This window comes from Struthio camelus, chromosome 9 (genome assembly GCF_040807025.1).
Source record: "Struthio camelus isolate bStrCam1 chromosome 9, bStrCam1.hap1, whole genome shotgun sequence".
In the NCBI taxonomy this organism is placed as follows: Eukaryota; Metazoa; Chordata; class Aves; order Struthioniformes; family Struthionidae; genus Struthio; species Struthio camelus.
In genome coordinates, this window is record NC_090950.1 from 14,436,717 (window position 1) to 14,461,680 (window position 24,964).

The 24,964-nt window shown below is 41.4% G+C and overlaps 1 protein-coding gene and 1 long non-coding RNA gene across 9 annotated transcripts in view; one reads left to right on the forward strand and one right to left on the reverse strand.

Moving 5' to 3' along the window:
* Positions 1 to 24,964, reverse strand: part of SPHKAP (SPHK1 interactor, AKAP domain containing) — a 105,179-nt gene that overhangs the window by 74,840 nt on the left and 5,375 nt on the right. For 2 of the 8 annotated variants that reach the window (XM_068955060.1, XM_068955057.1), the window contains exon 1: positions 3,962 to 4,061. The exons of 3 other annotated variants lie outside the window; for them this stretch is intronic. In XM_068955060.1, the coding sequence (XP_068811161.1) occupies positions 3,962 to 4,023 (62 nt within the window). In that variant the 5' untranslated portion in view covers positions 4,024 to 4,061. Of the gene's footprint in view, positions 1 to 3,838; positions 3,864 to 3,961; positions 4,092 to 24,964 lie in introns of those variants that run through there. 3 more of the 8 variants (XM_068955056.1, XM_068955058.1, XM_068955059.1) reach the window with 3 other exon arrangements.
* The window catches only part of LOC104144644 (uncharacterized), a 210,887-nt gene continuing 200,382 nt past the window's right edge, over positions 14,460 to 24,964 (forward strand). Inside the window, exon 1 of the long non-coding RNA XR_011142930.1 lies at positions 14,460 to 14,638. This is a non-coding gene — a long non-coding RNA (uncharacterized lncRNA). The remainder of the gene's footprint in view (positions 14,639 to 24,964) is intronic.

Sequence of the window (24,964 nt, forward strand, 5' to 3'; positions counted from 1 at the left end):
TTAAAATAATGTGCTAATACTGACCGCTGTGCGTTTATGTACTGTTGGTCTATGCTTTTGCCTTCTCTAATGATTCCTCCAAAGAAACTGCCAGACCTAGCTTAGTCCCTTGCCTATTAAACATCATAATTTGTGGTCTTTGACTGCAACTTTTTCTCCTTAAAGGATTAAACTTTTATTTCACTCATTCCTAAAAGCATCTTTCCCTATTGTAGCACAAAGTCACCAAGTCTGTTCCATCTCCTATATAATAACTGGACTGCTTTGCTGGACTATAAGAGCAGCTGTTAGCTGAAACCTGTGACATTAATGCTACTGTGCAAGTTAACAACTGAAAAAGTCAGTGCCATATGACTAATGTCTGCAAGAAATGTCTGATACAGTCGCAGCTTTTGGATCTATTTTTGGCTTTGAATATCATAATTTACTTTTTTGCATCTGTGGTCAGGCCTACCATATTCATCAAATGTAAAAAGAAGTTGGTTTCCTACAGGGACCTGTAAGGTCAGAAAGGCTTTTCTTACCCATTCTCTGTGCACTATGTGCTGAAGTGTTCTGTAATGCCAGGTATTACTGAGATGTAGCAAAGATATTTTGTGCTGGTGATATAAAACTCTTTGTAGTACATGGAAAGCGAGTTTCTAAGAAATAGCAGTAACTCTTTCAACTTGTCTTTTCACTGTTTAAAACATAAAACCTGCTACTTCTCATCTGTGCTAGCTGGAGATGCATTTTAATTCTTTTGAATTACTGCTCAGTCTAATGTCGCTGCTAAGCCTCAATTGAAGAACATCGCTATTATTCATCCTTTTCTTTCCAGTTTTCACACAAAGGGTGTGTTGAAAGCACGTGCCAATCCAAAAGACAAGTGCCTGAAGACTCTTATTTCTTCATCAGCTAAGAAGACTTTCAGATATACAGGCTTGGCCAAAAATTGCGTCTGTCTCGGTTTGATGAGAGGCTTGAGCAGATCAAATACTGCAGTTTTACCAAAAGGGGTGGTTGTATCTCCTTAGTCTACTGTGAATGAAACAGCATTCCAAATAGTCACTTGCTTACACAGGGGACAGACGCACAGAAGTTCCTGGCTGATATGCAGAAATTTCAAGTATTTTTCTCTCACCTCTCACTGAAGAGGCAAAGTGGGAGCCGGTATGTTTAAAGACTTAATGAGGTTTAGTTTGCTATAAAAACCAGAGTTATAGATCAGAGTTCCAGGTTCCCAACTGTGATGTGTACCAAAAATGTCTTTTAGCCCCTTCAAAGTATTGGACAGAAAATGTGACAGCTAATAGTTTTGTGCAGATCTCTGAAGCTGCTCATCTGATCCCCAGAGTAAGTGTTCAATGCGGGTAGCTACTGCCAAAAAAGCAATTTACCAATAGATGCCTCAAAGGCCAGCTGCCTGCTCTGCTGCGCTCCACAGCGGCTGCAGGCATCCCGACACATGGCTCACGCCTTTAGCTTGAGATATGGAAGCAAGGGAAGGCACTGAGCAGGAAGCCAATATGCACCCCAAGTTTACGCTGAGCTCAGGCAATGATCACAGTTTTGGGGGACACAAGTGTGTAACAGGAGAGTGGGCGAGGTAGGCAGAGCTTGGGTCTTGGTTTAGGAAGCTGGGTGTATGTGGGTAGGTTCAGGTGTGAATAGCCACAGAAACAGGCCCAGTCCCAGAGTGATTCTGCAGGGAAGATGTGAAATTCTCTTTGTTTTACGACAGTCCAGCAGTGAAGACTTCTTTCTTTAGGAAGGTCTACAAAGATAACTCCCAATTGTTGACACTGATTGTTCTTGCTTCTCTGCAGCTGCTCTCACTAGTTCCCTATTAAAGTTGCCCAGATAGATATTGTATGGTGGGCACAATGAGCAGAAGGTGAATGAGGACAAGTTATCTGTGCCATGGCTTGCTCCCAGCTGTGTTATTTTTCCCCCCAAGTTTTCCTGGAGAGGACAAGAACAGACTGAATAAATTGATCACTGTTTAGCCACCGTCTTTCCTGAGATCCTTTAACCCCCTATTCCCAGACAAAAAGTGATAAGGCTAATCACTGTACAGCAAGGAAAGGGTTACCCTGATTAATTAATAACAAGCAGCTGTCAACATACCAGCTGCAGCAGATAAAAGGGCTGAAAAAGAAGGCAGTAGTTCCTGGAGCAGGGATGGCTGACTTGCTTAGGCTACAGGAAGAAAATCTCTTGCTCTTCAGTGGGGAGAAAAAGGTATGTTGCTCACAGGAGAGAGCAAATGAGTGGTAACCCTTGGCCTTGCCAACAAAAAAAATGGACTTGTGTTTTCCAGGTAATGTGCATAGCTGGGCAAAGAGTTGACCACATGGCAGAGCTCTAGAGCAGAGTAAGACTGGCTTCTCAAGATGTTTTATATAGCGATGAAAAGCCCAGCCACAATTGTGTGGAGCTGGTAGACAGGTGTATCGATACGAGAACGCAAATGTTTAACAATGGAGGTGAGACTGTAAGCAAGGAAAGCAGCAGCCTGTCTGACTTGTTTTCAGACCTTCTTTTTGGAAGATCTGTCTTAAATTGACCCAAGATATGGGGAGGTCAAGACCCATATCGTTTTACCCAATTTTCCTTGTAGTGTGTGAAATATAGGATGTCAGATTAGATAATCTAAACATCTCTCTGGCTTTAAAATCTGAGTCACTTTTATTTTCAGACTGAAAAGTCTCATAAAACATTACAGTTTGTAAAATTTCCTCAGTGTTTTCAGTGTTTGAAAATTGCCTATAAAAATGCCTTTTTTTTTCCTTTTTTACAAAAAGGAAAAACTAGATTCTCCCAATTTCACACTGAAATGCAAATAGGAAAATCGGAATGGGCTCTTTCTAGGTCAGGTAATAAAGATAAAAATGTAACAAAAACATTATTAAACTACAGTCAGTAAGTAACTATTGGTATGAGACCCCAATCAGTCAACTCTCTGAGGAGTTGTTTTAAAGCCTTTTGTTTCCTTTAAGCAAAATAAAAGTAACTTGTCGTGCAAGTAATTACTCCCCATGTAAATGTAAAAATTACTCCCCCCACCCACTGGGGAGTACTCTGGCTCTTCTATATCTTTCATAAGGTGTTTTGCTTCCTTTTAATGCTGTACTCTCCCCAAATTTTATGGCTCTCGCTTTTAGCACCTGTCTCCTTGGGGCACAGCACTGGAAGCAAGCAAAACAAAGCCAATTGTAATCACTTGTAACATATGCTCTTATCTCTGATAGTCTCTATTATACTTAAATGGTACAATTTGGATAACGCTCTTGTCTGCTTGCTATCATGAAAACGCAATTTGCTGGTGATAGCTGGAGATTGCTTTTAACCACATCTTGCATCTCCAGCGAGTTACTCTTATTTGTGCATCAATTCCCTTCTCAAAGGAAGTTTTGCTCAAAGCTGTCCTTCATAAATGATATAAATACATGCTAGGTGAAGCTTCGATAATAAAAGTACAGCAACGCTTAGGTTTTCTTCCGTTGCGAAAAACGGCGCACGGGGTAGCGCGTACGCACGCAGAAGTCATTTAAGCAGCACATCATAAAGGTATTTTATTAAGAGCCCGTTAGCTCTCTGCCTTCCTAAGACGCTACAGTACTTAAAAACAGCTGCCAAAGCGAAAGGCGAAGACAGAAGAGAGACGGAGCCGCTTCAGAAACGCCCTCCGGCTCCCGCATCCGAGGCAGGGACAGAGGCGCGGCGCTTCCCTCGCCGCGGCCGAGCGCGGGCTCCCCGCGCCGCTCCGCGGGGCCGCTTCCCCCCCCCCAACCCCGCTCCCCCTCCGCGGCCCCTCTCCTCCCCGGGCGGGCGGCCGCCCGCCGCCGTTACTCACCGGGCAGGCAGGCAGCGGGCTCCCGCCGCCGTTACTCCCGAGGCGGGCGGGCGGCGGCCCCTCGCGCGCTGGCGGCGGCGGCGCGCGGGGAGGGAGGGAGGGAGGGGCGGGCGCGGGCCCTACCTGGCAGCCGCGGGCGGGGGGCGGCCAGGCGCGGCGGCGGCGGTTGGTGGGCTGGCGGCCATGTCGGGCGCGGCGGCGGCGGGACCCTCCGCCTCGGCAGTGTCCGGGCAGCGGGAGCGCGGCCCCGGCGCGCGGCGGCTGCGGCGCGGCCCTGCCCTCAGCCTGGCCCCGCCCCCGGCCCGCCCTCAGCGCCGGGCCGCCCCCGCCCCCGCCGGCTGCCCGGCCCGGTGTCCCCGGGCGGCGCGGGGCTGGGGCGCCGGGCCGGGCCGGGCCGGACCGGGGGCGGCGGCGGCCCTGCTGGAGAGGCGGCAGCCGTCGTGCCCGGCTCCGGTGAGAAGGGGCGAGCGGTACCGACCGCTTCGGCTTCGCTGTGCGTGTCACCATGCGCTTAGAGCCCCGGGCCCTGAAATCGTGTGATTTAAAGATTTAAATGAGAGAGGTTTCTTTCTTTATCTCGCTCTCTCTCTCTCTTGAAGACGAAGTTGCTAGTTGAGATGAGATTCTTTCTGAAGCGTTGTATTCAGACACGAGGCTCGAGAACGTAGAAGAGCCTACTTACATAACGACAGCGCGTGTCCTCGGGGTTTTTAGACTGTTTTATGCGATACTCTTGCAGCAGCGTTCCCCTTCCCGTCCCCCTTTTTTAAAGTTCGTTTTTGGCCGTACTACGCGCCTTGTGGCTGGGCTTTGTCACGCTTGTGCATCGACGTCGGAGGGTCTTTGCAGAGCAAACTGTTGGAAGTGGTGTCTATGTGTAAGGCATGGGGAGCTGAGATGCAAAGCGCCCGAGTCGCGCCTGATGCCGGGTGCAGGCATGGCACGTTTGGGAACTCGGTGCCGCAGAGCGCCCGGCGCCTCCTGGATCAGTGGGAGCCCTGTGGCCCAGCTGTGAAGCTGCAGCCTCCAGGCAACTGTTGTCACCTCGTAGTTGCTGCCAGGATCCACCTTCTACTGAGATGTGTTTTCAGTACATGTGTGATCGGAGCCTGAGCTCTGCTGGGTCCAGGCGGGTGACACAGGCATGTTGCTGGTGCTGCATATGTAGCAAGCGCTGTGCTCAAACAGAGGAATTCAGTAGCACAACCATTGCAGGAGCTTATAACAATCTACAAATATTGCTGGAAACTTGATGATGTATGGCCAGCCTGCTCTTTAGTCGTTGCTGGGTTCAGAGATGTGCTGGGCGAGTTCAAAGCCAAAGAGGAAGGCAGGTGGCAAGGCCAGCTAAAGCCATAACTTTGACGACAGTCTCTTTTTTTCAGCAATAGAGACGCAGGATATTCCTGCCCTTGGTCTGCGTCGTTGCTGTGTCTTGTCTGCACCTTGCTGTTCTCTCAGTCAGGACAGCATTATGAAGCCATGAAGTTCAGTGTGTTTGGGAAGGGGCCGATGCGAGTGGAGGGAGTTATTCTACATATAAAATAAGGTTTAGTTCTCTAGAAGTTCCTGAGGTTGCTGAAAGTGCTGAACTTTCTTAAACAACTTTGCAGCCAGAGGCATGGTATCAGACTAACCAACGTTTTACTCCTTTTTCTCCTCTTGAGAAAGGCAAACTGAAGGGTGACTTCTTGGTGACTTTTTCATAGCCAGCAGTAAGTGGTTTTTCTGTTAATTTTCAAGTACCTGTTAAGACACTAAGCCTGTGGATTGCCCCTAGTGCTGCAGTGGTCATATGTCGACTTGTGAAGAGACGGGTGAGGGCTGGCCAGGCTGAGAGCTACATGATGGCTAAGAGTAAGTGGGAAACGAAGGAATGGGAAAGCACTGTTTTTAAATAGAACGTGGTGGAGCTTAGAAAACTGAGAGACAAAGCAGCCTCTTAGGGGAGTACTTGAAACATGCTGGCCTAAAGGCAGCCCATCTAACAGCATGAAGACCTGAGGGATTTACCAGGCCCACGCTGACATGGGTGCTAGATCTAAGTGAGGGGAAAGTAATGAAATCCAGAAGAGCTGGAGACCTTACCTGGTTAAATGCAAGCCCAGTTTAGTGCTGAAACTACACTGCCTCCGTGGATGAAACACAGCATGTGACTATCCCCACTCTGTGATATTTGAATGTCAGCCCCTCTCTTACTGCATCAGCGCTGTGCCATACCTTTCTCGCATGCTTCCAACACTCCTTGTAGCCCTCCTCCTTCCTGCATACTGGCTTTTCCAGTTGCCTTCCCTCCTCCCTAATTCCGAAAATGCGCGTCCCATGTTTCGTGGGTGCTCGACTCCCGATCTGCTGGGTTCCTCCACTCAGTCTCTCTTCAGCTCTTCTCTAAACAGTCACTGTTGTCCTACCTGTGTAGTCCCTAATGTCGTCTATTAACTGCTACTTTAATTTTATCCATCCTCTCTACATTGTTGGTACATGACTCTGCATCAGATCTCCAGCTTTGTGTTTTAAGTGTCCTGTTTTCTCTCGTCAGGGCACTCCCTTCCTGATAAATTCAGCCCTATTGCTGCCTGGCTCCTAATCTTTCACACAGTCTTCCTCATTCAGTAGCTTGTCTGCTTCTCTTTCACTGTCACTATCTGATCCTTTTTTTTTCCTGTCAATGGTCAAGGTTTTTTCCTGTCCCAGACATTTACTGTTGCCTCAGATTGAATCTATGCCTGGCACTCCGTAGGTGTCTCTTAGGCTGCGTTTGGGCTAGTAATTAAAGCTGGTCAAGGCCTGTTCTCTGGTCCCATGGGCACAGAGCAGGGCATGGCTTGTGTCTAAACTCACTTCGTTTCCACAGCAGTGTGGCCTCAACCAGGGTGTTTCTTCTGAGCAGAAAACACCCTAATAATTGAACAGTACAACTGATCACGTAGCTGTGCATTGCCGCTGTTTACGCGTGTAGACGTGACCGACGCTACCAATCGCACAGCATGGCCATCTGTATCAGTCCTCAATACACTCAAATTTCTTATAGCCTGACCTCTCTAATGCCTGCCCTTGGACATACCTGGGCATCACAACCGCTCTTCATTCTGTTTATCCCTCAGTTAGTTTTGTGATTTTTATGTACAATAATTATACCTTCTTGTCACTGCCAAGGATAAGGCCTTTAATGGTAATGATATTATACTTTACTTACCTGAATTCTTCATGGATTGTGGAGAAGAGGCTTAGACATTACTTGCCTACAGATGTTCTTTTTCATTATTTCACACCATCTCCCCTCTTTATCTCTTCTGTTACTCTCCTTTTGCCTAGCAGCATTTTATTCTTTTCTCTCTGTATTTTTGCTGTTCTCTCCCTTACATCTCATTTCCCCTTTCAACTCTTCTGCTGTAAGTTGTTGAACTCTCTAGGCTACAGCTTCCACATTCCTGCTTCTAGGTTTCAGAACAGCCTCTTCAGTACTGCTGAGATGCTTTGCTTGTGTTGCAGAGAGGAGGACAGACACATCTTAAGCTAGGGACAATTTGGAGAAAGGAAATGCCCGTCTTCTGTTAGTGAGGTCTGCACCCTGGAAGTTTTTGACAGCTTCTTCACTTTTTAATCTTAGATTGCCTGCTGATGTGAGTTGTCAGGAGTGGGGGGGCTCTGGGACAGCGAAAGAGAGAATGAAAAGGTTTTCCCTCATTAGAGGTGAGGGGTATTTCTTGCTCACTCTCCCTCGTACATGTAGTCTTTGCTCCCTGCCATGATGTGACTTTGAACCATGATTTTTCCATCACGTACACTGCCACTCATCCCTCTCGCGTACTCCAGCAGATAGCACTGAGATTACACCAGTACTGGTTCTTGCTTTGACTTTTATCACATCCTAGCAGCCAATTTGAAGCCCTCTGACTCTCATCCTCTAATTTGATTCCTTCTCTCTGCATTAGGCAGTTGTTTGTCCTGCTCTCTACTGTCTGGCACTATCACCTTGCTAAAATTCCACTTCTTGTGCAGACGTGGGCACTATCTCTCTGTTGCCCAATCCTTGCTGTTTCAGGCTGCCAAGAGTAATTCTGCTTTTCTTCCGATTGCTCTTTTCATGGTTTCAGAGCCCCTCTTTGATCTAGCTATTCTCTCTTGATTTCCTCTCAATCCAGCAGAAACTGTCTCTTTTCAGGTAGTTGACTCTCCTCTTCTCTGAAAACCCATAGTCTTTATTTCTGAAGGAAATAGCCACGTATGACTTTGTGGCGTTGTTCTCATCTTTTGATAATGTTGGTACATCGTCTAGAAACCCTATTCTTTTTCCTGGAACCTGACTTGACAGGACAAAAGGGATTACTGTCTCACATTGACTTATTTCAGAGCTGTCATTGGGAGTATATTTTTCCCCCAGCTCTTAAATATGAATTGGCAATAGGAAGAGACTAATCTGGCAGTTTAGTTAGCTCAATCTATCTTTTATATATCAGTCTAGGACAGTATTATTGTGTTGGATAACAGAAAGTCAGGGCAGAGAACATAAGCACCTTTGCAGGGTATAGACTCTTGCAGTTTGCCTTCAGATTTTGCCAGTTTAGGTTATTATGAAAATGTCCAAAGGGCTATTTAAAAATAACTAATCAGCCCTTCTGATGGGAAGTAGGCAGAACAGAGCACACTCCTGAAGCGTTGCTAGTTTGAATGTGCAGAAGCTGAAACAATAGTGCCCAACAGAGCTGCCTGTCTCATGAGAAAATGTGTCAGTCGCTCTTGAGGAGGCAGAGGGAGCCAAACTTGGGTACCGAGACTCAGATTTGGTGTTGACGTTCTGTTCACGTGCAGCAAAAAAAACCTCTCTGTGAAAACTGGGCTTATGCATGACTTGATTTTTCTCAGGGATCCTATCTAGATTAGATAATAGACCAGTCTGTACTGTTTCTAAAACTGAATGATGTTTTCAGGAATTCTGTAGGAGTTTAGGAAGAGCTGAGTTTTACTATTCACTTCCCTTTACTTGTCATATGAGTTGCTTTATTACAGAAATCTCCTAATTAGAAGTAGGACCTTGGAAAATTTAGCATGTGGTGTGTATTTAGAAAAGTAGGATCTAGAAAGCTCTCAACTTAGTATTTTCTGGACAGAGCCAGAGTATTTCCAGAACCAGATATGACATTGTCAGATCCCCAGTACTGTGACCATTGTTCCCCCTCTCTTAGGTAATAAAAAAAAAAAAAAATCATCCATTTAGAACAATAGAGGCCTTTGGGCACTAGTGTGATACAAATAATAGTATTTTTTTAGTGCACCTCTATATACGCTCATTGTCCATGTTTGCTGTGCAGTTACGTAGGTGTGTGCACATAAATTACTCTCTTGATGGGATGTGTAGCTACTTTTACGCAACTGCAGTAATGCCCTTGCCAAAAGAATTTGAAAAAGGGGTGCTATATGTTTTCTGTGCAATTGTTATTTTGAAAAGTTTGTTGATATATAGATCATCTGTCTGACATTATGGTTTATGTGGGCTATAGTCACTAGATGTTTGCTTATTGCAGTGGGAATTACAGTGCACTGTTTTACTATGTACTTGATCCTCATGCATAATTTATTGTCTCGTGTTTGCGGATTATTGATGAGGTTGCTTAATTTCTCTTTATGCGGTTGCGCTTTACACTGGTTGAGTTCTGACAATGTAGACGGGGATGTATCTCCTACCCAAATTATCAGGTCTATTTTACTTGTAGAGTTACACTGGTTAAACTGCTTGCATTGAAGAAGATTTAGTTTTAATACATTAATATTTTTTGGATGAAGACCTTTTTGATAGCTTTTTTTACAGTTTTGGTGATCTCGTTACAAAATCTTGTTAGAACTATACAAGCCTTTTTCACCTTTGTTGAGGTGGGTGTCTGGGCCATAATTAATGCACCCTGTGTTAACAAACCGGTGTTGAATAGGTGTCATAATGTGCTGTAACAGGTAAGTATCATGAATGATTTTAGTTTGTATTAGTGCAAATTAGTTTTCCATTTAGTTCCTAGGCCTCTGATGCTTTAGAGGAAAATGGTCTGACAAAGACAGCTATTGCCCTTAGTTAAAAGAGAACAATCAATGTGTTTTTTGTCACTTAGCTCCAGACTGCATCGCATGGCTCCCAATTTAATAAATGCAGATCGTTACCATAAAGCATGGGTGTTGGGTGTATTTATTTTTCATCTATATACAAGCATAACTACAAAGAAAATTTTTTTCTAAAATAACTTCACAATTTTTGAGTTAATTTACAAATTTAAATATTAAACCTACACATTTAGTCTCTCCCCGTTTTTTTTTTTTAAACTCCCAAACCTGCACTTTATTGTGAGCCTGTGTGCATTCCCAGAAAAGATGGGGGAAGAGAAGATCGAATTTAAATTCTGGAAGATAAATCAAGAATATTAAGCCATTCCCAGATTTAAAAATCCTTTGGGGAAAATAGTTTGCTGTCAGGCGCATTCCAATAGAGAGCTACTACACAAGAGTATTTTAGTTGATCTCAACTGTATTATTCCATAGGGAAAGAAACTGTTGTTTGCAGTAAATTCAAGCTGAGCCATTTAGGGCCTGTTAGGTCAAAACCAATACACTCAATTTTATTCAGAATTGAATTGGAAGTTGATAATAATAATAATGGCTCTAGGTAAATGAGCCATTATCTGTAGCATTAACTGAAATGGTCTAGGCATCTAAAAGTGATGATACAGGTTGAGTAGAAAGTAGAGAGAGACATTCACACACATCCTCTGTGAGTTCATCTGTGCTGTTCTGGGTTTTCGGAAACAGATGTAAAAACATTTTTTACTTCCTGTGCTTTCTAAGCCTCCAAACTTAATGTCCCGTTAGCTTTGAGAACGCGCCGTACAACCGCTCTGTGCTCAGTCTTGTCTCTTCCTGTGGCTCTAGAGGTAGTTCGAAGTCCAGGTACTTATTTATAAGTATGCGACTGTATGGGCCAGCTTAATTTTGAGAATACATGTGGAATTTTCAAATTCTTCTGAATAATTGCTCTGTGGGATGGACTGGAATTTGGAGTCTTGCTCCAAAATGGGATTTGGAATTGAGTCGTACTGAAAATCACTGGAATTTTTCAGTTCTTGATTCTATCTGCACTGTCTCCCTGAGGCTTTATATTTTTGACTGTTCTCTTGGGTGAAATTTTCAAATGATGGAAGCAGCTAGTGTTTAAGTAGGATATGTTTTTTATCTCCCTAGAGAAGAGGTCAAGTTAGAAGACATGCTGAAAAAGCCTCACAGCAGCTATGAGTGAGAACTGTCCGCTTTTCTTCATGTGGACAGGCAAATAGAAAACAAAAAAAATCAGGAGACAACAGAAAAGGAGTCTGAAGAAGGAAATTTAAAGAACAATGCCAGTGATAATCCGGAAGGAGTCTAATTTGACAGAGTTATCTGTGGCTGTTAGCTATAGTGTTCTGTGCTTTCGAAGATGGTCACTGAGGCATTAAAATTACGTGGCTGGCGAGAACGTACAATTAAAATAGGAAGAAAAATGATTTACTTTTTTCTGGGATAGATTTTCATGTAAGTGTATACCAACTGCTGTGTGTTTATTTTCTAGGTAAATTGTATATTCATGAGATGCAATATGAATAAGAAATTGCTCATGAAATCTATTTGAATAAATAACAGAATATGCTGACAATGAAACGCAGGTGTATGAAAAGAGCGGGACAGCTGCTACCAAAAAACCCCATTCATTTTCGACTGTACACTGTCCTTTGATCTCATTTTGGACATCTCTGGCTGAACTCTCAGGAGAATAACAAGAAGCCGACAACCTTAATGCAAGCCAGAAAGACTTAAATAAACCTGAAAACATTGACCTTTCTTGTTTTTTGGTACTTTCCGCAGCTAAATTACCATGTACAGTTGTTTAAATGGCTGCGGGAGGGGATATTGTAAACAGAGTGCCTACACTCATGTACAAAATCCTATGGAGTTGGAAATGTGTTTCAAAATGACTATGAAAGTGATTTGCCTCACCACAGTAGCTAATGGTATTTCCAGAATCATAAATGTTAGTTGTTAAACTGAAATGCGTATTTCCACCGTAACAGGTACAGCTCAGCCACTGGCATGAAACCCTCTCTGCGCAGCCCCTTTGACGTAGTTCAGGCCTGTGCTATTTTATAATGAAATTAAAATAATGCAGTCCCTGTGCCAGTAGTCCTCAGCATTTGCTCAGGTAGCTTATAAAGTTGCCAGTTATGAGAGAACTTTTTGCAATGTCCATGAGAAAGTAGGATTGCATAAGGGCTGTAAAAGTTGCCTAAACTTGAAATAGCCGGAACTGAATGAAAAGGTGTTTGTAGGCCAACCCAGGAACAAGAGATGTGTAACTTTAATAGTGAGGCATCCTTTGGGAGGGTATCAAGAAGACAAAGACGACTCAATTTATAGCTTTGAAGGAGAACAGAAAGAATTTGTCTAGATTGAGGGTGTGGTTGTTTAGAATTTAATGAGATGGTGAAATAATTTTCTGTTTTATGAGGAAAAATCAGAATTAAATGTGGAGGCAGGTATTTTAATTCACAGACCTCTGCTTTTGAATATATGCTTTTTGAATTCTGTCAGTGAATTTGCACTTCAGTATTTCAGTTGCTTACATTTTGATATAGGTGAATGATAGTAAAAATTAAGTGAGGCCAATGTACTTTTGCTATGTATCTGATTTCTAATTGCTAAACATAGAAGTGTTTGGAGCATAGAGAGATGCCTCACTTAAGGATATTACTGAAGACCTATCCAGGGAGTGGTATGTTTGAGAGATAAGTGAGTGATTCATGTCAAAGTTGAATGCAACTTCACTTGAATTGGATGAACTGCTAGTGACTGGAAGAGGAATGAGTGAAAAATCAAAAAAAAGTTAATCTTTCATTTCCGGAACTTTTATATGGAACGCTTTGACATACCTTTAATTTGTCCCTGTTTTGGTAAGGAGGGAAAAGGAGGGGTATAAATGGAAATGGTAAATAATGATTTTTGTCTATAGAAAACTTTGGACTGCAGTGGATTCAGAGTGCTTTTACAATGCTGGTTGTAGTTGTTTGAGCAAAGTCGTAGTCACTTCTTGTGAGTTGTGAATTTGTGGGGAATAAAGGAATAAGATGCGCAATGGGACAAAATCAGTCATACTGAGCCTGTTGTAGACATTCCCAGAAACCAGCAAATCTTTGATATCAAATATTTGATAAATATTTTCTCAGTGCTAGTTTGGTGATAGTTTGGTTTTACTCAGGTCTAGTTTGTTTGTTTGGTTGGTTAATTTGGTTTGGTTGTTTTAAGCCTTAATATTTTCACCTGAATTTTGTTTATCAGTGGTTATGTTGATGCATTGTCAAGGTGGGCAGGCCTGGCAGATGACAATGCTTTGGGAGTCTGAGAAATTCTAGCTATGGCTAATGAAGAAAACGTAATGTGTGTAACAAGGTCACCTCACTTTGGTTGGCGCTGAGCTCTTCTGAGAGCTCTCTGGGGCCAGCCGACTCCTGAGCAGTGCGTGGGTAACATCACAGGCTCAGGCTGCTCTTGCCGCCTGCCTTTGAAGCAGGCAACGTTTCTAGTTTGCCGCTGTACAGCTACTTCCATATTCTCTTAGCGCTTCTGTTGCTTTGAAACTCAGATTAGTCTGTCAGTAACTGATAGTCTCTGGAGACTCATCAGCAGAGTAGCCACATCATTAAACTTTAATCAGGCCTCAGTAATTCAGTGGCAATAAAGAAGCTTGCTTTTGCACCTTGATATGTAGAGGGTGCGCATACATAACAATATGTCAATGGGCCTGACAAAAAGTAAAAGCGTTTATTGTACTCCTACAGGCTTCTTGTAAGGATTAGAGTTCATTACACTTGCCGCTAATCTTTCAGTTTTCCAAAACTGAACTGTATTTATTTTTGAGTAGGTAAGCATTGGTAAATTACTTGTTTTATTTTGGAACAGGAAGAATTAGAGGTAGACGGCTTAAAAAAAAAAAAAAGGCATTAATTAGGATTTATTTTTGAATTGATAATATGTAAGGATAAGAGTATTTTGCAGAAAGAATAGAAATCAAGAAAGTAAATGCTAGTAGACTGCAATAAACGAAATCAGTCATATACATTTAATTTTAAGTATATTAAAATCAGAAGGAGGTTTTGTTATTCTTTAACAATCATTTTAAACTTAAAATGTTGCAGTGTTGCTGAAATTTGCAACAAGTTATTGTATAACTGGTATGAAAATGATGATTACTTAACATTTTTAAACTGCTACAAAAGTCCAGGTTCTTTCAATTTTAATGTCTCAGAAGCTGCGTGACCACCCTAGAGAAGAACACAGCATTCCACCACGCACATGTTTTGTGCTGAATATTTATCACATGTAACTTTGGCTTTTATAGACATACTTAATAACTTTTTCCTGCATTTCCCGTGTTATGTTTTTGCTGGGCAAGATTTTTCAAAAGCAGTCAGAATTATCCAGGCTCTCCCTGCTGACTGTCGTATGAGGAAAACTGTACCAGTGAGATTTTTAGGAGTTCAGCTGTCAGTCAGTAATTGATAATTCAGTAATCTTAAGAACTATCTCGTCTTTCACTTTTTCCACAGATCTCTTCTCTTCGTCATTCTGTCGTATTCCCACTCCTCATCACCTAAAAGCATGAAAAATACCATGCCAGTTGCGCTACCTTCTGCAGAGTGAAGTTGGACTTTAATTATAAGCCCTGGATTGGAGTTACCAATTGGTTGGGAATCGGCCCTTGGTTTGGAACCTGGAGAAGCCTTTTGATTCTAGGTAAGCCATTTCTTAGGCACAGCAGGATGGAAATCTTGCACCAGACTGAAATTAAATGTCTTCTTCATAAATTGCACCTCTTTTCTCTCCCTTTACTGCATGTCTTGTACCATACAATTGCTGTATGTATGTACACTGGATCCTTGTGTCCAGCAAACACTGAATTATCTGTACAAGAGTACAGTGCATGCATGAGAAATGTAACTCTGTAGCCCATTGTTACAATTAAGGGTATATTTCAATAATTTCCTGAATTTAGGACTTTCATTTCACTTTTATTTCAAAAAAAGTCAAAATGGAATAACAGTAAAGCCATGCAAAAACAGCTTTGTAAGAACTGAGTTAGTGCTTCAATGATTTAATTAAAGCCAGATAAAATTAGACCTAGTTTGATTATCTTTTCCCATGGTTCTCAATTATAGATTTTTAAATCTTAGGGAAAGGCTAAGCTAATGGTAATTATATCATGTCTAGCTTCCCTGAATGGTTTCCTTTCTTATTCTGTACCACACTGAATAGACATCTTTTTGGTGGAGTTCTGTCTATCCATCTATCTATCTACACATACACGCACATATATGTATGCATCTGTGCATATGTGTGTGTGTATATATATATATATATATGTATATATATAAAATATTTGGAGTACAATTGAGGAGTATGCATTTACCCACTGCTCCATGGCACATACTCTTTTAAATGGTCAGTCTTCCGAGCCAAAATCCATGCAGCTGTTCCCCTAACTTTCATACAGTGCTGACCACTAGGTTACCCCGTCAGGCCCTGCACTTACAAGGATTGCTCTTGTAATCAGTGGCAGAGCTCTCTTGGATTTCCCTACCAGAATCTGAGTGTTATAAGAAAATAGTGCATACCTGGACTTGTGAAATGGCTTCATGAAAACCTTGGGACACCCATACTATTTTTACATCAGAGGCTGCATTTAAGCACATTGAAGGGGAGAGAAGGGAAATCAAAAATTCACATTAATATATGGTGCCTGATCTGGAGGTTGCGTGTCAATATATGTTTAAGTGTGAGGATAAAATAAAAATATTTGAATATATATCTGCATTTATATTATCTAATATCTTGTGTAATTTTCTGTAAGTCCAACTTTTATGCAGTGACTTTTATCATGTTTGTAGGAGCAATTCTTTTCTGTTTGGATGTAGTTTATTGATCTTGTTTCTCTGTGGAACGTCAAAATGCGTTGCATGTAAGGAAGCCTAAACTCTTAGGAAGCCTAAACTCTTCTGTAGTACTGGTGTCAGGAGTAGGTATCAGAAGTCTGGAAATCCTTGTAGCAAGGATCTTTCGCCATACATTTATGCACATGGAGGAGGGCTTGATCGTCCCCTTTGATACAACGTTAAAGGGTGAGATGTTGACCAAATTGTTGTTTAAAATGACAACCAAAAAGGAGAAAAATGTTATCCTCTCATATTCTAGATGTAAATCTATGGCTTTAGTCAGTGTTTAATCAGGGATAGTCCTATTTTAATACAGCTTTTAAACCATGTCCTTAATGGTAGAATATGAGCATCTATAATTACGGTTTCTCTATGTATAACCCTAATTTGTATTCTTTCCGTACGTTCTCACAAATGCTTTTAAAGAAGTAAAAAATATGTTCATAATTCTCAGTGCTGTCACGCTGGACCATCTTTCCCAATGACTACTATGTGGAAATAATGTTGTGCAAGCCTGCTCAGTACAGTTATCCTGGTGTCAGGAAAGGTTTTCTGAAAGATTAGAGCATCTGTGCATAAGGAATATTACAGGCATAGACTGAAACCTCTAAGTCGATTACTGAAGCAGTGGGAATAACTGTTTCATGGTTTATGTTTTTGCTTCAGTTGGTTCTTATTAAAATTTTTTTGCTGTTTTTACCTAAAAATTCAGGGTTTTATTCCTTTCAAAAGTAGCCAGAGAACTGATTTCTTTTTATGAAATAACTCTGAAAGACTGTGCTATTCTGCCTTAATAAAGTTATTTAAAGCTTGTGAAGACACTCGCATTGGAAGTATTTAAAGTGTTTACCCATTAGTTTTTATTCATTCCCCTGTAGGTAGACTTACAAAACAATTGTTTTGGCACATTTCTTTAGAATCATAACATACAGGAAAATGGCAACAGCAGACCTTTTGCATTAAAAATTCTTTCATTCAATAGCTTTGGTTTCAATTTTGAATAATTTAGATGCATGTAACCTCTTGCAGCTACACAGATGCCAGGATCCTGCTTTCACTGAATAAAAAAGTAGCCTTGACATACATCTCAATGGGAACAGTAGTGATCTCAACAATGGGATCACTGCTGTAAATTAACTCTACTTTTCTTTCTCCTAAGAAGTGTGAAATACTGGAATTTTGGCTTGTAGGTTTTTAAAAAATTTAAAGACAAGTTGTGATTTCATTTCTAAGCTTCTGTTTGATTTAAGGGAAAGCAGCAAGAAATAAACCATAGTAGAGACTTATGTTTATGCTCTTCAGACTTGTTTGAGTTGTGACTGGACCACAAAGGCTACTGGCTTGACGTGACTGAGGATGATGTGATCCTACTCTCCTCCCTGTGTCTCGTGACCACAGGGCAGACTCGCGTGAACTGCTGTTAAACTCGGCCTGGGTTCTGTTTTGTGCGAAGTACAGTGTTTTGCATGGATTCACAGCTCAGTTCAGTTCTCGGTCTCTGAACCCTTATTGCCCGAAGGAGTATGAAAGCAGAAATAGGAATAAGGAAGTATAAAACTAACTTTATTTTTTTTGTCTGTGGGATATCAGCCCAGTCTTTAGGTTTTAGGAAAAAAACAGGCTAGCCTTGCAGTTTTATTGGTGCTTTTGGCAGAGCTACTTTTTGTCTGTCACCAGAAGTAATTTCCAGATGTTCTGGTTCTTATAGAACCATGAAATTTGTTTTTTCTTGTCAGAAAACACTTGCTAAGAAGCACATTTTAGAGCAAGAAATAAAATTATTGTGTGGGCTTGTAGCATGCTGCAAGTACAAGTAAATTACTCCATTTTTCAAAAGCTCATTTATAGTAGTCAGATTATAAAGCAGAAGACTGAACTTGAGAACGTTGCATTTTTTTCTGACTAAGGTGATAATTTGTCTTTAGTTTGTGTTGAGATCTTACAGCCAACTCAATGTATCACATACTCATAACCCATCCTATGTGGAAAAAACATTTACTGCTTCACAAAGTTACTTAGTTATGTAAAAGATTTATTGCTGTAGCAGTCAAGTTGTTATTTTTACTTCAAATTAAAATTCAGACAAATATTGTTTATTGTTCTGAATGTTCATCTGTAAATATAGTTCAGTTAGATAAGATAATCTTTTAGGATGCTAAAACATTTGTGCACAAATTCTGAACGCATAGAGGAATCTATTAAAATTGTTAAACTGTGTTGCTTTCAAGAGAAAAAGGTAACAGATGAGAGAAACAGAGGGGAAGTATAACCAGACTACAATATAGAGAGAAACAGATGGAGGATATATATACACACGTGTTTCATAAGGGTATGAAAGGTGCAGTAGAAGAACCATGTTGATATGTATGCATGTATGTTACCTCCATAATTCTCCATGTTTGATGCTTTGACCTTTAAAATTACAGCAGTGTATTGAGGGGAACAGTTTGATGTATAGTAAATGTATAGACTCATAGGATAATCCTGGTTGGAAGGGACCTCAGAAGGTCATCTAGCCCAGTCAATACTTCAAAGTCTCCTAATTGTTATTGCTTTGGAAATTTATACTGTGGTTTATGTGTTGCTAAGCCATGAAATTCTACAAAACAGGGCTGGGAAAAACCATGAAAGATCATCTTTTGTCTGAAGGTAACGACAGCTGTACTTAAGCAACTGTCGAGAGTAGTTTGCCCAACCTATTCTGAAAAATTCTCATTGCTAGAGATTGCATAGCTGCTGTGGGTAATCTGTTCCTATGCCTTAGAGCATTGGATAGGCAATGTACTTCAGCATTATAGCAATGGAGAGTACCTTTGTACCACGATTCAGAAGCACAGAGTGCTCCCTGAATTAAAACAGCAGGAGACAAATAGGCAGGACTTCATTTATCTAATTATCAAGTTCAAGATATTATCTTACTTTATGTTCCTCAAAAGGTAACTTCTGCTACATTTCTGCCGTGCTTTGAACTGCTCACTGTCATAATAGCCACAAATGAATATGTATATTTTGGGATGTTTCAGTTGGATTCATTTAAATCAGGTCTAGCTGAGAGATACTGAGCAAATCATAATAAAAGGACTGATCAGAAAATTGTTAAGTGTTTTTAATTGTTTGGGTGTATGTGCTTTAACTCGAGTGCTTTTAGAAGATGAATCATGTGGACCTGTGTAAAGTATTTGTCTTGGTTGTGATACCAGTGCCCATAGCTGTTATGCCAGATTTGTGAAAGTTAGGTAACCATTAGCTAAAGCAGTTCATACAACTATGAAAAGTGCAAATCCATATATCCAATGCAATTTACAATGGATCAGAAGGACCGAAGGCAGAGCTTGCTGAATGATAGTGAAGTTGGGAGAACATCTGCATGGAGGCTTGGACTTTGGGAATACAAGTGCAGAATTCAGTCCATTAACCCCTGTGTGAATAGCCCCCCTCTGGGCTTTCCAGTGCTCCAAGACAGTTCAAACTGAACACTAGAATTTTGTTGAAGGAATATTGCTCTATTATGCTGAAAAATGCCATCTGGTTTCTGCAGAGTGGAAGCCTAACAATGTTGATATTGCTGCAGAAGCCCCTATGAGAAAGTCTCATCTTTATTCTTGTTGGTGCTAAGAGTCATCATGACTTGCTACTTGCATGAGATTGTAGGCAAAAATATGTCCTGCTAGATTATCTATTGCACTGCCGCAGCCCAACCCACTCTGCTGCTAATATCAGGTAGGATTATAAGCATCTAAAAGAAATGAAAAATCAAATCAAATTGCACACTGAGTGACTCGATTGCATTGTCTGTTGCATAGATGTGATGACATGATAAAATACTGTCATCCTTAGGCAGTCTAAAAGTAATAACTAGCAATTTATTTGATAGTTCTCTCTTTCGGCTCAGTCTTTGTTCCCAGTCTGTACAAGAAGGGGTATTTATCTGCCTAAATTTAGCCACCTTAGTTGGATTTCTGTGTTTGGCAGCTTGTCTCCTAGTCTCCCTAGGAGAGATGGAAACTCCTTCGGAGGACTTTTGAGTAGGTGCTGAACTTCAGTGCTCTGAATCACTGTCTGGGAAAGCCTGGCAACACCTCCTTCTCCTTGTTATGTAGGGCAAGCTGTCACTTTAACACAATTATTGAAAATTAGGCAGTGTGATTTGATATCATGGGGACCCTCTGTCCAAAGCTATTGAATTTCCTGGATCTAAGCTGCTTAACTTCATGTTGCACCTCTCTATTCCCCTTCAATGCTTTTGGGATTTGGGTCTTTATATGTAAGGGGCAAAGTCAGGATAGAGTAATGTTTAGGAGAATTAAAAAAAAAGATAATATGAACCAGGGGTCCGTTAGATGTCCTCTGGGATCTGTCTACTCTGATTTTTCTTTAAATCTCTGAGACTTCAGGAATAGACCTGGTGCCTGTCCTTTATGGCTAACTATCACTCCTCACTGGAGAGGTAACAGCACACAGATAATTTTATAAAGAGTTTTTCTGAAGTTTTTCATTTTCTATAATAAAAAATATAGTTCAGAGTCCTGCCTCCTGCAGAATTCAAAAGCAAAGTGCTTAAGATAATGTATGAGAACAGGACAAGTGTTTATCACCCACATCCTCTAGTACTCTCCCTACCTCTAACTATTCTTAATACAGAGACAAGCTGAGGTGCTGTGGGGTCTATGTGATCAGTGACTGCTGATGGGTACCTCTTCCGTGAATTTGCCTGGTTTTCCTTTTAATCCATGTAAACTTTCAGCATCATGTGGTAAGGAGAGCCACAGCTCGAGTACTTCTGTGTGGGAAACCAACTCCTTCTGCTTGTTTTGAGCCTGGCTCTTGCTAGCTTCATTTGAAGCCACTTAGTTCTTGCAATGAAAGAGATGGTGAATGCAGAGTCTCACTTCACTATCTGTGTATCGTTCACGGATCTGTAGACCTAGCTCACATTTCCCATATTTACTTTCCCAGATTTCCCAGTCCTCACTTGCTCTGTTTAGGAATGGCATTCCCCACCTTTACGCAACCTTGTTTCCCTCCTCTGAATTTTGTCTAGCCCAGCATTTTGAGAGGAGGGGACCAGAAGAGCCCACAGCACTCCCCCCACCTCCTTTTTGCTCTCTGGCAGGTTTTGGGCATCATTTATATAACGTTTTCCAAAGGTTTAGTACTTGTGCAAATTTGAAACAGCATAAAGCATATGCACAAAGGTGCTGCTCCTGAATTTTAGTTTCCTCTTCTAAAGCACTGAAGATTGGCAAAGGAAAGATTGATCACCAGTCTTTTTTTTATTTGTTTTGTTTTTTGTTTTTAGAATTGTTACATGTTTTCTCTTTGGAAGGGCCTCAAGCATGGTTGAAATGGATGGAAAATTTCAGCCCTATGCTGACTCTGGCAAACGTATGTGTAGCTGAATGAAGGTTGTGCGTTGAGATACGCTACCTGAGGCACATTACTTGCTGCTCTGCAAAGGAGCTGTATATAGAGTTGAGCTGCCAAATATAGGCCTACTGCTGACTTTGTCTAACTGCTTGGCTGCTGTCTTTTTTGTTTGGTGGGTGAGAAAGCTGGCAGGAGAGTTCCTATGCTCTCCCTCTTTCATCATGTTCCTGCAGAACCGTTTGAATTTGCTACAACATATGTATTTTTATAGGAATAATAACCGCATTCATATGGCCTCATGCAAATCAGTGCTGAACCTGGATACTCTTCATTCTTTTGCTGTATTTGAAATTTACTGCAGTGAAATGACATACCGGCTTCTTTTCCTGTAGTAAAAGCTCTTTGGACTGGATTTACAGGGCTCCTATGAAAACTGCTGCAGAAGAATAAATCCTATTAAGGAATTTCCAAAGCCAGACTGAAGAGCTGGCAAAAAGATGGGTCAGTTCCGCTAATGAGCTTTTTAACTGTGTTAACATTTCATTCGGGAGGAATGACCTAGACTGGTGAGCTGCCCGCGGTGTCTGCAGGGAGGGCAGGACGGCGGTGGTGGTGGCTGTGTGCCCACAGCAGGGTGGCCATGAGAGAGGAGCATGGTGATGTCCTGGTTCAGTTACCCTCACACATTTTGTGATTAGACTGAACAGGCTTCTCCCAACGGATTTTATCTGGTGATCTTCCTGCAGAGGGGCTAGATGAAAAATGACTAATACTGGACAGATGTGTAGCTGCTGTCCTAAGTTGTAACCTAATTGTGGCACAAAGTGTACAGCAGCTATTGTGTTCACATGAGTAGTTTTAGCATAAGATAGCTACAAGCATTTTAATTGCTTGGTCAGTCAGACCTCCACCGATGATATAGCAGAGGCTCTGAGTGGGCAGACTGACACATATTGGCGCTAGGTAGCTGTGTCAAAGCCAACGTCCTTGCAGTCAGTACAGCTGCTGTTTGCAATGCACGACTGCACAGAACTGGGACCCAAGTGATTAAACAACTACAGGTTTTCTTCCTAATTTAACTGTTGGGGCACAGTGACTTTCCAGGCTGCTGCCTATGGATTCGAACAGTGATTTATTAGGTCAGAGTGGCCATACAAACTGCAGGACCACAAGTATAAACTTGTAAAAGAACCCTGGCCCTATGCTTTTGAGAATGGGAGTGTTAAGGGTTAATGAGAAAAGGCTGTTTCCTAGAAGCAGTAGGTGCTGGCCAAAAGTACCAGGCAAGTTATTAGAGAGCAGCAAGCAGTTCCCAGGAGCTTAAAGACAGCCTGGTGTCTGGGATGATGATGTGGCTCAGAGAAAGCAAGAGCTACTGCTGCTAGTGCAAATAGAGAGGTCAGAAAGGAAATCTGAGTGTACAGAGAATTTGTTGGAGTGTTATTTATGTAATAGCACGAAGATAACTAGAGTTTCATATCCCGGGCGCTGCTCCTTTCAGGCCAATATCAAAACCAAACAAGCCTAAAGGAAAGGATAAATGAGGTGAAAGATGGCAAGTCCTGGCTAAGAACAAAGCCAAGGGACTGGAAAGTTTACCCTGGATGAGGTGGGGGGAAGTTTTTTGATTTTTCCTTTTTTGAGGATGGGGGGAAGAGGATGATATGTTAAGTGAGTATATAGTGCTGTCAATCATTTATATAATTTCATTGGCTCACTGTTTTTGGTATACGCAGCTTTCCTTCCAAATGCATGAATATGTAGAAGATGAAGGGAGGTAATATGATGTGAGACCTAAAAAGAAGCTACAGCGAGTGAGGTGTAGTGAAGAGTGGCGCTACTGATGTCAGAAATCTGGGGGAACAAAATCTGTGCCAAAATCAGTTTTACTTATTTGTGTTCACGGTTACCTGGTAAAGCTTCTCTAAAGCTCATCAGAAGGAGCAATGGGTTTAAATGGTAGGATAAACCTAGTTACAGCTGGGGTTAACAGTTTGCTGGTTCAGCGCCATGACTGTCTATTGTTTTAGTCAAATGGATATCGAGGGTGCATGCTCATTTTCCCCTGGTTTCATGCCCAGGTCTAAAAAGGATTTTAGGGAAGAACTGCTACTCCATCCACAATTCCTTCCTCATCTCCTCGTACGGTCTGTTGTCCAAAATAGTAGGAAGCCATTGCTTATCTGTTAGCATCACAGCTATTGCGTGAGGGATATTTATAACTAAAGAGAGTACTTTTAAAAATGTAGAGTTCTCCTCTTGAACTAGAATGGCTTACATGTTGTTACTCTATATGGAAAGGTTGTGTTGAGGATGGACCCAAACCCTGACCTTTACTGAGAATGCTCCACATGCAGTTTCGTGCTTATGTGGGTTTTTGTGCATGTTCAGAATATCGGATAAGATACGGTTATTTAAATAGTCTTTAGGACTCTTGGTCTTTAAGCCAGACAATGAACAGATAAATATAGCCCAAGAAAAGAAGCCTGAAAAAGCATTCAAATTTATAACACAAAAGCTACGTAGGAGGATAATAAGGTTTTAAAGTCAAGCAAAGACAGGAGAAAAAAAATTAAAGTCGCTTTGTGCTTTTAGTCCTCCACCTGCAGCTTCCTTGTTTCAGTCTGTGCTTCCTTCCACCCTCTCATCCTGGCTGTGGTCCCACCTGCCAGTTTGCCTTCCTTGCCACATTGCCTGGCTGGTAGGAGCAGAAGCATTGAAATGAAACCCAGGCAAGAGCCCGTTTCTGCTTGCAGTTCTGTGCCTATTGCCTCAACAGCCTCTGCTGGAGCTGCTCAGAGCCAGGAGACTCAAAACCTCTGTAATGCCTCTGACTGAACATACATGAACTGAATTTTTCCACAGACTTAAAAGAATGGGAACAGTTAAGTATTTTTCGTAGAAATGAGAAAAATAAATTCCTGATGACACAGAAGGCCTGTACAAAGAAAGCTGTTTAAGAAAATAGTTGCATAGGCAATTTTGTTAATAGAGGTAAAAGAACAGTTTCTACAAATGATAATTTTGCAAAAGACTGAACTACTTCTGATTTAACGTTCCAAAAAAATCAATAAAAATTGCTAGCGTGGGACAGATAATGTGGGAAATCTTCAGCTTCATTTCTTGAAATATGACGACGAAGTTATTAAATTGCCTGATGCTTCCATTGTAACAATGCACATTATAATGTTATACATTAAAATGTTAACTGTAGGCAGCACTGCTTGCTCGGATTATTATTTTCATTTACATCCCTCTGTTATGATTTTGATCGCAGACTTCCCCAAAGATTTTTCAAGTGTATGAATAAACCCCGTTTCGCCCGTTCCCAAGCTGCCCTGTTTTTTCCTGATGAAATGGTCTGTGCTGATGAGAATCTCTGAGTTTGCCGTTTACTGGCTAGGCCTGAGCCTTGCTTAAGAGCATTATGTGATACAGTACAACACATAAATCCTTAGAATAATTTAAATATATGCTTGTTAGGAATTATTTGCTTATTCTTGATTACTGGTTTGCTCATAATCAAGAATTTTGGCACCAGAAAGTGAATACAGTTATGTAAGTTCCATCTTTTTTGGTGGGGCGCTAAGGACAGAGATTTCCCTGTATATTTAACTGTATATCAAACTATTTGTTGAAGGAAAGCAAGTTTTGTTTGCTAACGTTTTTGTGACCAAGAAGATAAAAATAATCAATATGTGACTGTGTGTAGAGCCTTGTTTTGTTTGTGTTTAGCGGCAAGCTGTTGTTTTTGGCGAGTTAA